The sequence below is a fragment of the Microtus pennsylvanicus genome, chromosome 2 (assembly GCF_037038515.1).
Source record: "Microtus pennsylvanicus isolate mMicPen1 chromosome 2, mMicPen1.hap1, whole genome shotgun sequence".
NCBI classification, from domain to species: Eukaryota; Metazoa; Chordata; class Mammalia; order Rodentia; family Cricetidae; genus Microtus; species Microtus pennsylvanicus.
Window position 1 is genome coordinate 81,102,927 of NC_134580.1, and position 12,093 is coordinate 81,115,019.

Consider the following 12,093-nt stretch of genomic DNA (forward strand, 5'->3'; position numbering starts at 1 on the left):
CACCTTCAATCCCAGCACTCAGGGAGACAGAGGCCAACTGGTCTACAGAGTGAGTTCCAGGACAGCCAGAGATACCCAGAGAAAGCCTACCTCAAAAAAAAAAAATTAAAATAGAATCACAGCATGAACCGAGCAACTGAAGGGGGAATCTTGAGAGACAGCTGCACCACCGCAGTCCTAGCGGCACGGGTACGACTCACAGCGGCTGCAGAGATGAGCTTTCCAGGAGTCCAGGTGACAGAATGAGAAAGAACAGTGGTACTGAGAACCGGGGTTATAGGGTCTTGTTTAAAGAACACATTTGGGATGCGTAAGATGAAATTCTCTAGCGAACAATATGAACATACTGAATACTGTGAACTATATGCTTGAAGAGGGTTGGATGGCAAATATGTATTTGTCAAAAAAAAGAGAGAAATACTTTTCAGAATAAAATTCTTTTTTGGGCTCCTGAGATGGCTCAGTGGGTAAAGGCACCTGCCACCAAGGCTTACAGTTCCCAAGACCCAAATGGGAAGAACCAACCCTCTAAGTTATCTCCTGACCTCCACTCACACTGTGCCACCACCTGACCGCCAACAAAAAAGGGAATGTAATAAATAATAATAGAAATCAATCATAATTTTTGTACGGAGCATGGCAAAACATGTTTGTAATCATAGTACTAGGGTGCTGAGGCAGAAAAATTACTGAGAGTTCAAGGCCAGCCTTGGCTACATAGCAAGAACAAGTAATAAAAAATAATTATATTTTAAAAAGTGAATACTAATATTAAAATGTTAGCACAAAAGGGCTGGAGAGATGGCTCAGTGGTTAAGAGCACTTGTTCTGGCAAAGAACATCAGTTCAATTCCCATCACCTACATGGTAGCACACAACACCAGTTCCAGGTCATCCAACAGACACACACGTAGTACACATATATGTGTGCAGGCAAACTGCCCATACATGTAAAGTAAAATAAATAAAAATCTAAAAGAGAAATCCTCATAAACTCTGTTTAAAAAAACAAAGCTGTGTGCCAGGTGATCCACGCCTTTAATCCCAGCACTCTGGATGCAGAGGCTGGCGGATCTCTGAATTCAAGGCCAGCCTGGTCTACAGATAGGAGTTCCAGAACAGCCAGGAATACACAGGGAAACAAAAATAAATAAATGAATGAATGAAGTAAGTAAATAAAAATTTAAAGTGTCAGTTCAAGAGGGCAATAGAGTTTACAAATGTAGTCTTCCTTTTTCAGAACACAAAGGAACAATATTGACCAAGTGTGTCCAAGGCAGAACATATATAGAAAAGGATTAAGTAATTAAAAATAATTCCAAACTGTAGTTTTTTAGAAATATCACATCCAAGGCCAACAAGATGGTAAAGGTACAGAAAGATGCCTAGGCTACTACATCAACACAATCCTCACCTACTAAGCACTGCCCCCAACTTCAAAACATATATTATCATTCAGAAGGTCTAAAATTTGCTGAGCATAGGAAATGAGCATGACTCCAATCTCAGTACTCAAGAGATGGAGGTAGGTGAATCAAGAGTTCAAGCTTCAGTTACACAGTAAGGTAAAAATCAGCCTGGGCTATATAAGACTGTTCAAAGCCATTAAGATAGCTCCCAGTAGCTGGGTAGGAAAGCTGTGATAAAAACTTTATATATTCGGATTATAACACTAATGCTTTAAAATAGCAACCATAGCTGGGTATAGTAGCGCATGCCTTTAATCCCAGCATTCTAGAGGCAGAGACAGGTAGATCTCTGTGCATTTAAGACCAGCCTAGTGTACAGAGTGAGACTGTGTGTGTGTGTGTGTGTGTGTGTGTGTGTGTCTGAGAGAGAGAGAGAGAGAGAGAGAGAGAGAGAGAGAGAGAGAGAAGCTCAATGTGTCAGAACCAGATGTACAAGCATGTATCCATGTCTTTATTATACAGACCTGTAGAAAAGTAGAGCATAAACACACACCACATATTTTCTAGTTTTACCATGAAAAGGGCATGAGAAAGCACTGATACTCTCATATCAATAAGTACACTTACATTAGCATACAGATCTTTTTGCTAAATAACCATTCTCAAATAAAATAAAGAAATTGAGCGGACAGTGGTTATCTATGCCTTTAATCCCAGCATTCAGGACAAAGGACAACTTTCAGGAGTCTTCTCAGCTTTTAGATGGGCTCTGTAACCCATGCCAGGCTCAAGTACCCACTGAACCATCCTGCTGGCCCAAAAATGTCCTTGTATCTAGGAAATATACACAGAACTATTTAGAGGTAAAGGGGCTTTGTTATCTGAAACTCTGTGTGTGTGCACACATGTGAGCGTGCATGTGTGTGTGTCTGTGTACAGAAAAATGTGTGGGAAAACTAAGGAGGTAAAATGGTAGTATTTTATATGTCTAAAACTATTTCAAACTAAAAAAATTGAAAAAAATATAAAAGAAAAAACCACCCTTTCTATTAAGCTCTTGCACTTTACAATTCAGGCTGGGGTTGTTTTTGTGCTAGTCCAACGCACGCGGCACAAGGCATCCCACTCTACAGGCACTAGGTAGTTTGGGAAACAGTCCTAATCATTGACAATGTTACAATTTCTATTCCTATATTATTTTCACTGGTAACATACCTTTTTAGATTTCCAACCATTCATGATCACAAACATATGATGTTGCATCTCTAAAACTCAATAAAAAGAAATAAACTGCTGATACTTGCTACTCATCCACGTTACAACATGATAAACCTTGATTGGAGGTCAATGGGGCAGGGAGATGAGAAGGTTGGAGAAAATGGCTGAGGGAGTGTTCTTTGGAGGATTGATTCACCAGTGTAGAGTTATGACTATAATCAAAGTGTTAGAGTTGTATGCTTTAAATGATTTAAGCTCAAGGCCAGTCTGGGCTACAGATTAAGTTCCCGGCCATCCTAGGCTTATATAGGAAGACTTTATCCTCCCACTCTCCAATATTCCAGAGAGAGACAGAGAGAGGGGAGAAACAAAGCAGAGTTAAAATTGCTTTGAAAACAAAAATGAGACAGTATAGCAGTAGCTACTCTAAAGCATGCACTCAGCTCTCAGGAGGCAGAGGACAGTCATAAGCTTATAAGGCCAGCCTAGTCTACATAGAGAATACCCAGGCCTGTAGATAGATAGATAGATAGATAGATAGATAGATAGATAGATAGATAGATAGATAGATAGATAGATAGATAGATAGTAGATAGATAGATAGACACATACATACATACATACATACATACATACATACATACTAAATAAGGTAACCTATATAATAAAGTATCAATCATTATGGTTCTTTGTATATGACTTAATTTTGATATAGGAATTTTACCTTTGATACTTCTTGGTCCAAGAAGAAATGAGATGTAGGTATGCCCTAAAGAAGAATTGATATCGAATTTTCATCATTCTACCTTTCTGTACTATGTCAAGAATAACAACAAGCCTCCCAACCTACCCCAAGTTGGGGATAGAACCACAACAAGGTGAGAGGCCTCACTGAGTTATACCCTCATTCCTACAAAGCAGGCTTTACTTCAATAGCAATTACCACCAATTAGTAATACAGTAAAATATATGTGTATATAATATATATGTGTGTATATATATATATATATATATTAGCATATAACCTGTTAAGCAGGTTACTTTATAGCCCACTTTCCTGTCTCTGCTCTGAAATAGCTGAGACCCACAGGCTAAAATTCTATATTTAAAAAAAGGAAAAAAAAAAAGAACTTCATGACCTGAATATTGCCACAACACCTCATAAATACAGAACCTTCTGCTGCTAAACCTTTCCACATTCAAAAGCCCTACGTGTTCTTGACAGAAACCACGCTCAGGCAGCTGAATTTAGAACATGCTGACCTTGAGCAAATCAATGCCCTTAGCATGTACTTCTGGCTTCCATCACTGCAGGAGCTAGACAGCCTCACCATCTATAGTAGTCAACAACGTCTGGTCACTACGCCTGTCTATTTTAAGATATCCCTACTACATTCATGTTGCACAGTTCAAACAGGTACCACATGAATCTGTGTCTAGATGTAATCATTTACCTTAGAAACTAGGATGCACCTATAGTGTCCCTACCTTAAAATACTCATTATGCTTCCATTTGTTAATCACACAGTATCTAAGTGACCTTGTCATAAGCTAAGACAGAAACAGCAGGGATCAAATGATGTGCAACTTTTGAAATAAAGTAATAGCTAGCTGCCATTTTCATGCAAAAATATACCAGACATTAGGACAGTACCTAATTAAGAACTATTATATTTATGCTAATCTATCTACTAATCATTATTATAATATTTACTAATTATTCTATCTCTTAAATATAACTGTCATCAAGTCCATTTTCAGTTTTTTATCAATGCAGAATCATCCAAAACATAGGCATCAGCTTTTGTTTAGTGAATACAAATTTCCTATTTTTTTAAACTCTAAACACAGAACCTGTGACTAATCTTAGTTCTGTGCAGCTTCTGGAAGCCAGGTAAATAACCCAAAATTTATAAATAAACAGAATGGAAATTATACTTAGCTATTATTCATAATTTTATTCCATTCTTAACACACAGGCTAATATTTATGGAAAGGCCTAATGCTAGAAAACAGGATCATAAAACATTTAGCATTTTTAGATTGATTTTCAAAGGAGTCTCTTTATTCTTTTGAAACTTTTAATAAACCAACAGAAATTCTCAAGTATAAAAAAAATGGGCTAATGTTTTTGCTGTTGTGTGTTCTCCTCCTAAACACTTCAGTCATGAAAAGGAGGCTAGACATCACACAGCACAGAGTCTGACATGGAAATAACGCAGGACCCAAACAGAATGAAGTCATTTCTAACAAGTAAACTAATAATAGGAACCAGGCAGCTGGAACTGAGTTTATATCATACACTAGCTGGCCAGGCAAAGCTCGGAACGCACAGTCTATGACGTACAAAGGATACGAGGAGGAAGAAGCACGATTCTTTTCATGCAATTGAGTAAGATTTCAAAATCATTTTTCCTGGGGGGAAAAAAATCAGCTAAAATTGAATCTTACATTTCAATAAACTAGGAAAAAGAAAAAAAGAGGGTTTAGGAGGACAGAGGATCAAGTCAATTTAATTATGTGAAAATAAGTAAGGTCTGCCACTCTGCTGCAACAGCAAATTACCCATTGGTTACTGAAAAAGTGTTTTTTAGTGTGTGTGTGTGTGTGTGTGTGTGTGTGTGTGTGTGTGTGTGTGTGTGTTTGTTCTGAGACACAGTCTCACTGTGTAGGCTGCTCTCCAGCTCAGAGAGACCCTCCTGCCTCTGCCTCCCCATTACTGGATTAAAAATATGTACCTCCAAATCTAACATCTAAACAGTTTTAAGAGTGGTATTCTGAACTATAATACTAGAAATAATGCCATCTAAAATATACTAAGGATCAATCAGACTACATTTCTAATTCCTAATACTTATATCAGTACATTTAATTATAACTAAATTACATGATCATGGCATCCCTTCTGATAACTTACTAATAACAAGGCACACAGAGTTGATATTTGTAGATGACCAGCTTACTTCTTATTTGTGCAAGGTATTACAGAAGACTAATCAGGAAAATCAGAAGTAGTACAAAGGCAGATGAGATACCAAAACAACTACCCCCTTGTTGGGTCAAAGTTTATAACCCACATGACATAGCAACCTCTGGCCATAAACTGCATCTCCATCTATTCAGTAACTGATGAACGACCACCCCTGCTGCCAGTACTGCCCCTGTGTTTGCTCCCACTGTGTCAGCAATCATGGCGTTATAGAGGACAAAGAAATATCTCAGCATTCACGCTGAAATGTTAAGTAACTTACTCCCCAGTTTATGAACTGGGAACTCAAATGATGAATTCAAAGGCATTTTCATATTCACAATGAAACTTTTGCTGTTTTGAACCTTATTCAGCATGAGCTAGCCTCTGAGACTACAGTACTTCAGGCTAGCATTACACTAATCTTGACATTGTCAATAGCTCTGTCAATAGCTGCATGGAAATTATTTTTGTCTTCAGTTTCTTCCACAAACAGCACTAACACTAACGTAACATTACTCATAGCACAGACATAGAAAAAACTCATGGCAGCTATGTAAATACATGTGAATCTTAATCATTAGTCAGAAAAATGGCCTGACCTCCTAATTTCTATAATGTGTTTATTAAATTACTTCTCCAGGACTAGCGATGGCTCAGCAGGCAAAGGCATTTGTCACCAAGTCTGATGACCTGGGTTCAATCTCAGGGACCCACATGGTAGACAGAAAAGACCAGAGTCCCACAGTTGTCCTTAGACTTTACATATGCACCACAGCATGTGCACACACAACTAAAAATGTAAAGAAATCACCTTTCTCAATCACTGAAATGCTCCAAGAATATACAAAAACTACAAAACTACTTTCAAACAACATTTTTAAACATTTAAAGACTTGCAATTATAATCTTATTTGTATGGCATTCTTTCCTATCTTCTATTAATAATAAAACAATAACCAGATGTCTACTGCATGGAACTAGTAGATTTCTATTGTCCCTGAAGCGATTTTATACCTGGGTTTTTCACATCTTTTTAAAACTTCAAACCTAAATAGACCTTACTGATTTCCTTATTTAACCAAAGCAGTCTCTCATCACATACTCCTATCAAATGTCACTTAGCAGAAACTCAGCAATTGTTAAACAATTAAAAAGCAGTTGTTGCCTACCTGTAGTACCGAGATTGTAGATATGTTGAACAAACAGTCTTTGATACATGGCTGGCCGACCCAAAGTCTATCACTTTAACCCTGTATGGCTGTCGAACAGGATCCACCAACATAATATTCTCTGGTTTGAGGTCAGCATGAATTAAACCAAGACTTTTTAACTTCTTCAGTGCAGTGGCCACTTGCTGAAGAACAGGTCGAATCACCTTCAGGGGTAGGGGGCTGAATTTATTTTGCTTCAGAAAGTCGTACAGGTTTTGTTCCAGCATCTCAAAGACCAGGCAGGTATGGTTGCGGTGCTGGAAGCACTCGTAGGCCCGCACGAAGTTGTACTCATCAGCATTCTCAGTACTGAGTCTTGCTAATATGCTCACTTCTATCTGCCCTTGGCGTGCGTAAGAAGGGTGGTTCTTCAAAATTTTGATTGCTACAATTTCATTTGTCCCTCTCTTCCAGCATTTAACAACCTGGCCAAAAGTGCCACGACCAAGAAAATCAAGGACTTCATATGTGTTCTTCATGGAGCATAAGACTTCATGCTGTACTAACTGATAATCGCCTTCTCCGCTGGTACAGTTCTGTTTCGATCCTGTAGTCGTCGTCACAACTGTCACTGGATTTCCCATGTTGGTTTGCAACATTGCAGGAAGTATGGACAGCTCATCGACAATCTGCATTGCGCCGCTGTGATTATCCAACTCCTCACTCTTGCGCTTCAATCCACATCGCTGGGGACCTTCTAGGAAATGTAACCTGTTTCTCCAGACCACGGTCCGAGGTGTCTCCACTCCAGCTTGCTGCGCTTGAGCTATGACCTTTGTAGCACCGGCAGTGTCTTTGACAACAACGGCTCCTGCGTGCAATGAAAAGCTGTGTCCTCGAGGTTTAGTAAATGGTATCTTTGTCTGAAAAGCACTACCCTTCGTGGAAGGATGAGAGTTTCCAAAGTTTCTACCATTCACATAGGTCTGTGGATAGTTTCTCTCCTGGAAAACACAACTGCTTGGCTCTACTTTGAGTTTCTTCACACTACAAAAGGCACTTGACTGAGTTTGATAAACATATGGTGGGTAGACCAAGACTTGTGAGGCCATACCTGCAGAAAGAAGAAGAAAATGTTAATCAAAAAAATAGGTTTTCCTCAACTTTAAGCTGTAAAAAAAAAAAAAAAAAAAACTTTTAGGATCAAATTCATAATTGCTAAAATAATAGTAATTTAAAATTTCATTAAGATTTTTCCCTTGGGAGGAGATGAGATCTTCGGTATCTCCACATTAGTTCTCAAGACCTCAGCTAGTGGGGGAAATACTTTCTGAACAGCTATGCTGACCAACATACACAGTAGAAACTGCGCCAACCATTTCCTCACAAAAGAAATAGTACAATCCCTTAAACAAGTGGCGCAGGTGTGGCAAAAACAAAATACTCTCTCAACAAAATATGACTTATGAGCCATCAGCTAGGAGGCAGTTCAGGGTTAGGAGCACTTGCTGCAAACAATGAGGACCGGAGTTCAGAGCCCCGTCAGTACCCATGGAAAGTTGGGTGTGGTCCCATGCATGGCCATAATTCCAGTACTGAGAACAGAGACACGAGGACGTGGGGCTTGCCGGCATCCAGTCTTGCTAAAAACTGGGAGCTCCAGGGCTAGCCTCAAAGGAACAGGTAGAGGGTGGCAGGAGATACCTGACACAGCCTCTGGACTCTACATGCTCACTCTTACACATGCATACACTTCACACACTCAGTGAACCGGCCAACACAGTTTACAACCAGGTAGAAACGACTATGTGTGCTTTAGTATATACATACATACAAGGATTAAAAGGGCCATCCTTTTCATGAACAGCTCTGACCCTATATTCTACTTGCCAAATACAATAGCCTTTCATCTTAAAGAGCATTCATTGCACTACAAAGACAACTTAATGGCTTTCTATCCAGTTTCTTTCATGTTGCCTAAATTCCCAGATACTACCTGGATTTCTATGGATTTTGGTCTGACCTTATCTAACAGTCAAGGAGTGCACAGTGACTCTGTAAATAGTATCTGTCTCCAGTACAACACAGATACAAAAGAGGATTTAACATGTTACTGGCACAGCTGACTTTCTCCCTTATGACCTGAGAATTCATGTAATATACAATCCAGCAACTGCTAATCCATGTATACAAACTTAAGACACACACACAACAAATCCTCAGTACCACAGCTTAAAACACATTAATTAAAACTATTTAACCTACCCCAACTATTTAGTCTATCACACAACAACATGTAAAACAAGTGAAAATTACCATCTGACAAAACTTTAATATCCGTGTTCTTTCCTTGCACACAAAGTCCCACTTGTTCTCTTTAGTTATACCCTTCTTTGCATCTACCCCTGAGCACACTGCAAACTCCTTTAGGATCTGACCAAAATAATTCAGTACTATCCTGCTTGTGTACCACAAACCTTCCAAGAAGAGCTAGGCATTCAGAGATTCAGAACACCCCCCACACACTCTTCTCCTTTAGACTCATTGTACTGTAACTGTCAGTATACACATGTCTTCCACACTAGATCTGAATCAAACTGTCTAGAATGTAAAATTCATGTTCAATAAATTTTGGGTGGTTCTATTAACTTCTAAAGAGATGACTCATTGAGTAAGACCATTTATTTGAGCACAAGCATGAGAACCTGAGATCAATCCAAACACTCATGTAAAAAGCTAACGGAGAGATAGAATGGGTGGGACTTGCTGGCCAGCCAATCTAGCTGACTCTGCAAGCCCCAAGCGTTTAATGAGACCCTGTGTCAAGGAGTAAGAAGACACTTACACCCTCCTCTCACCTACACATACACACCATCACGAGTACACACCCATACATGCATATGTACATATGCTACACAAAAATTAACTTTATTCAACCCAATTTTCTCTGGACTGCATTAACTGTGTCACCTCCTAATTCAACGTATCATAACTATCAATTGTTTATCTCAGAAATAATGGATTACATCACAGTATGCAATAGCCACAATATTAAAGATAACAAAGCTAAAAGAATTTTAGAAAGAGCTACCTATGGGAGAATAATTATGCAAATGTTTAATAATGTTTTATAATATTTGGCTTAGTGATCTTGATATCTTTCTAATTTGCTGTTAAGATCATTAAATACCAGTGAGTAAAGGCATTTGCTGCACAAGGCTAGCAACCTTAGCTCAATCCCCAGAACTTACCCGAGCTATATGGAGATAACTAGCTCCACAAAATTGCCTTCTGAACCCCAAGAGAGTCATGGTATGCATGAGAGCACGCACACATGCACACATGCATGCACACACACACACACACACACACCATGCATGCACCCACATAATAAAGTTCGAGACCAGCCTGGTCTACAAGAGCTAGTTCCAGGACAGGCTCCAAAACCACAGAGAAACCCTGTCTCGAAAAACCAAAATAAATAAATAAATAAAATAAAATTTTAAACAAGAAAGAAAACCAAAGGGACCAAGTAATTGACTTAAGGTCTCAAAACTACGATGTAAAGAAAAAGAAGTAAATACACCACAACTGAAATAAAACTTCCAAAAGTTTCTTGTGTTCCACCTACCAGATTCCTAAGTTCCTCGTATAAAGTCAGAGACAAACTTCACAGTCAGATGAAGACTTGATGTTCAGTAAGTAGAAAATACTGCAACTGAAACTCTAGGATTTAAACCTAAGGAGGTTCATCTGCTTCCTTAAAATGTTCCCGGCACCTGTCCTATATTCCAAAGCTGTGCCAATTCACCACAATTTAAGGCAGAGACTCACGGTGCCAGTGTGACAGGCATGGAGTTTCCAATTTCGATCAGGATGGCAACAAACTCAGAGAGATTCACATGCTTCTGGTTCCCTGGTGCTGGGATCAAATGCCCAGCTAAATTAATGAATCAATACCACACTGAAAAATCTTTCTAGACATATCAAACTCATATATTATGCATTTTTGTAAGGCTGCCCAATCATAGCATCAATGATAACTCTCCTATGATACGCCTAATTTTCAAAATACCTATATAATTCTTACCCATAAATCCAAAATCAAATATAAAAATCACTTAATACCAATTGCTGTACACACAACTAACCACCATGGAGTCCAAAACACTGCTTTTACACAATACTATGCCTTATTATTTTTCACTGTAATAGGAACCATGTTGCATTCTGGAGCTATATTATTCATGTCTTTTGCTGCTTGTTCTTATCAGCAGACTAAGGAATAGGTTTTGAAATACTAACCTCTTTGATAGTGGGGGATGCCTAAAACTATTACTTAGGAGTATAGTAAAGGCTCCTGATGGAGAAGCCATTAAACTTTTATTTCTCAGGCTTATTTGCTTCAGATTCTTTTTGCTTGTAGCTGAGGCTAGCCTAAAACCCACAGCAATCCTCCTGCCTTAGCCCCAAGAAAAGAATTGCAGGTGTATACAACCACACCCAGAGCTCTCATTTCAGGTACTTTATTTAAATGTTTACAGTCTCTCAAAATTTGTTTATTAAAACCCTTCCTACCCACCAAGAATCTGGTAGGCTGAGGCAGAGGGATTGACATAAGGTCAAGAAAAGCCTGGGCTACAGAGGGAGACCCTAAATCAAAAATACAATAGAAGGGGTGTTGGTAGCTGATTAGGACATGAGGGCTCCCTTTCATAAAAAGAGCTTCTTCAGGGAGCTTCTTTGCCCCTTACCACGTGAGATCACAGCTAGAAGCTATCTTTGGAGCAGAGTGCAAGCCTTCAACAAACCCCGTATCTGCTTGTACCTTTATCTTGGGACTTTGCAGCCTACAAAACAATGAGCAATAAATCTTTGTTCTTTACAGAATTTTGTGGTAGCAGACTAAATGGACAAGGACATGCATTTTTCTCTTCTAACCCTATAGTAAACTTGAAATCCTAACTGAACCCTACTGTCTGTAACAACCCACATATATGCAACATGAACATCCACAGACACATGTCTGACCATTGACATGCTCTCCTGGTTTCTTCTTATGCATAATACTGGGTCTACTGAAGAAAAAAAAAAGCAGGATCCAAGACAGAAATACTTTGCTAACATATTGAATTCTTTTAGCTAATAAGAAATTTCTGAAATATTTTCTGCCAAACTTAACTATGCCTTCTGTGTAACAGGGCTAATTAAATAACAAAAGAAATGTAAGAGTCAATAGTTTCTTAGAGCCCCCTCATTCAATTTCCTTTCACCTGTCCAAACCTTCATTTTTGAAACCTCTTCCCCCTTGAAAACCAGTTTTTATCTATGTCTATATAGATAG

The 12,093-nt window shown here is 38.8% G+C and overlaps 1 protein-coding gene across 11 annotated transcripts in view; it reads right to left on the reverse strand.

Annotated features, from left to right (window-relative positions):
- Positions 1 to 12,093, reverse strand: part of Hipk3 (homeodomain interacting protein kinase 3) — an 86,092-nt gene that overhangs the window by 51,533 nt on the left and 22,466 nt on the right. For all 11 annotated transcript variants that reach the window (XM_075961592.1, XM_075961588.1, XM_075961589.1 and 8 more), the window contains one exon: positions 6,768 to 7,863. In XM_075961592.1, coding sequence (XP_075817707.1) covers positions 6,768 to 7,861 — 1,094 coding nt within the window. In that variant the 5' untranslated portion in view covers positions 7,862 to 7,863. The remainder of the gene's footprint in view (positions 1 to 6,767; positions 7,864 to 12,093) is intronic.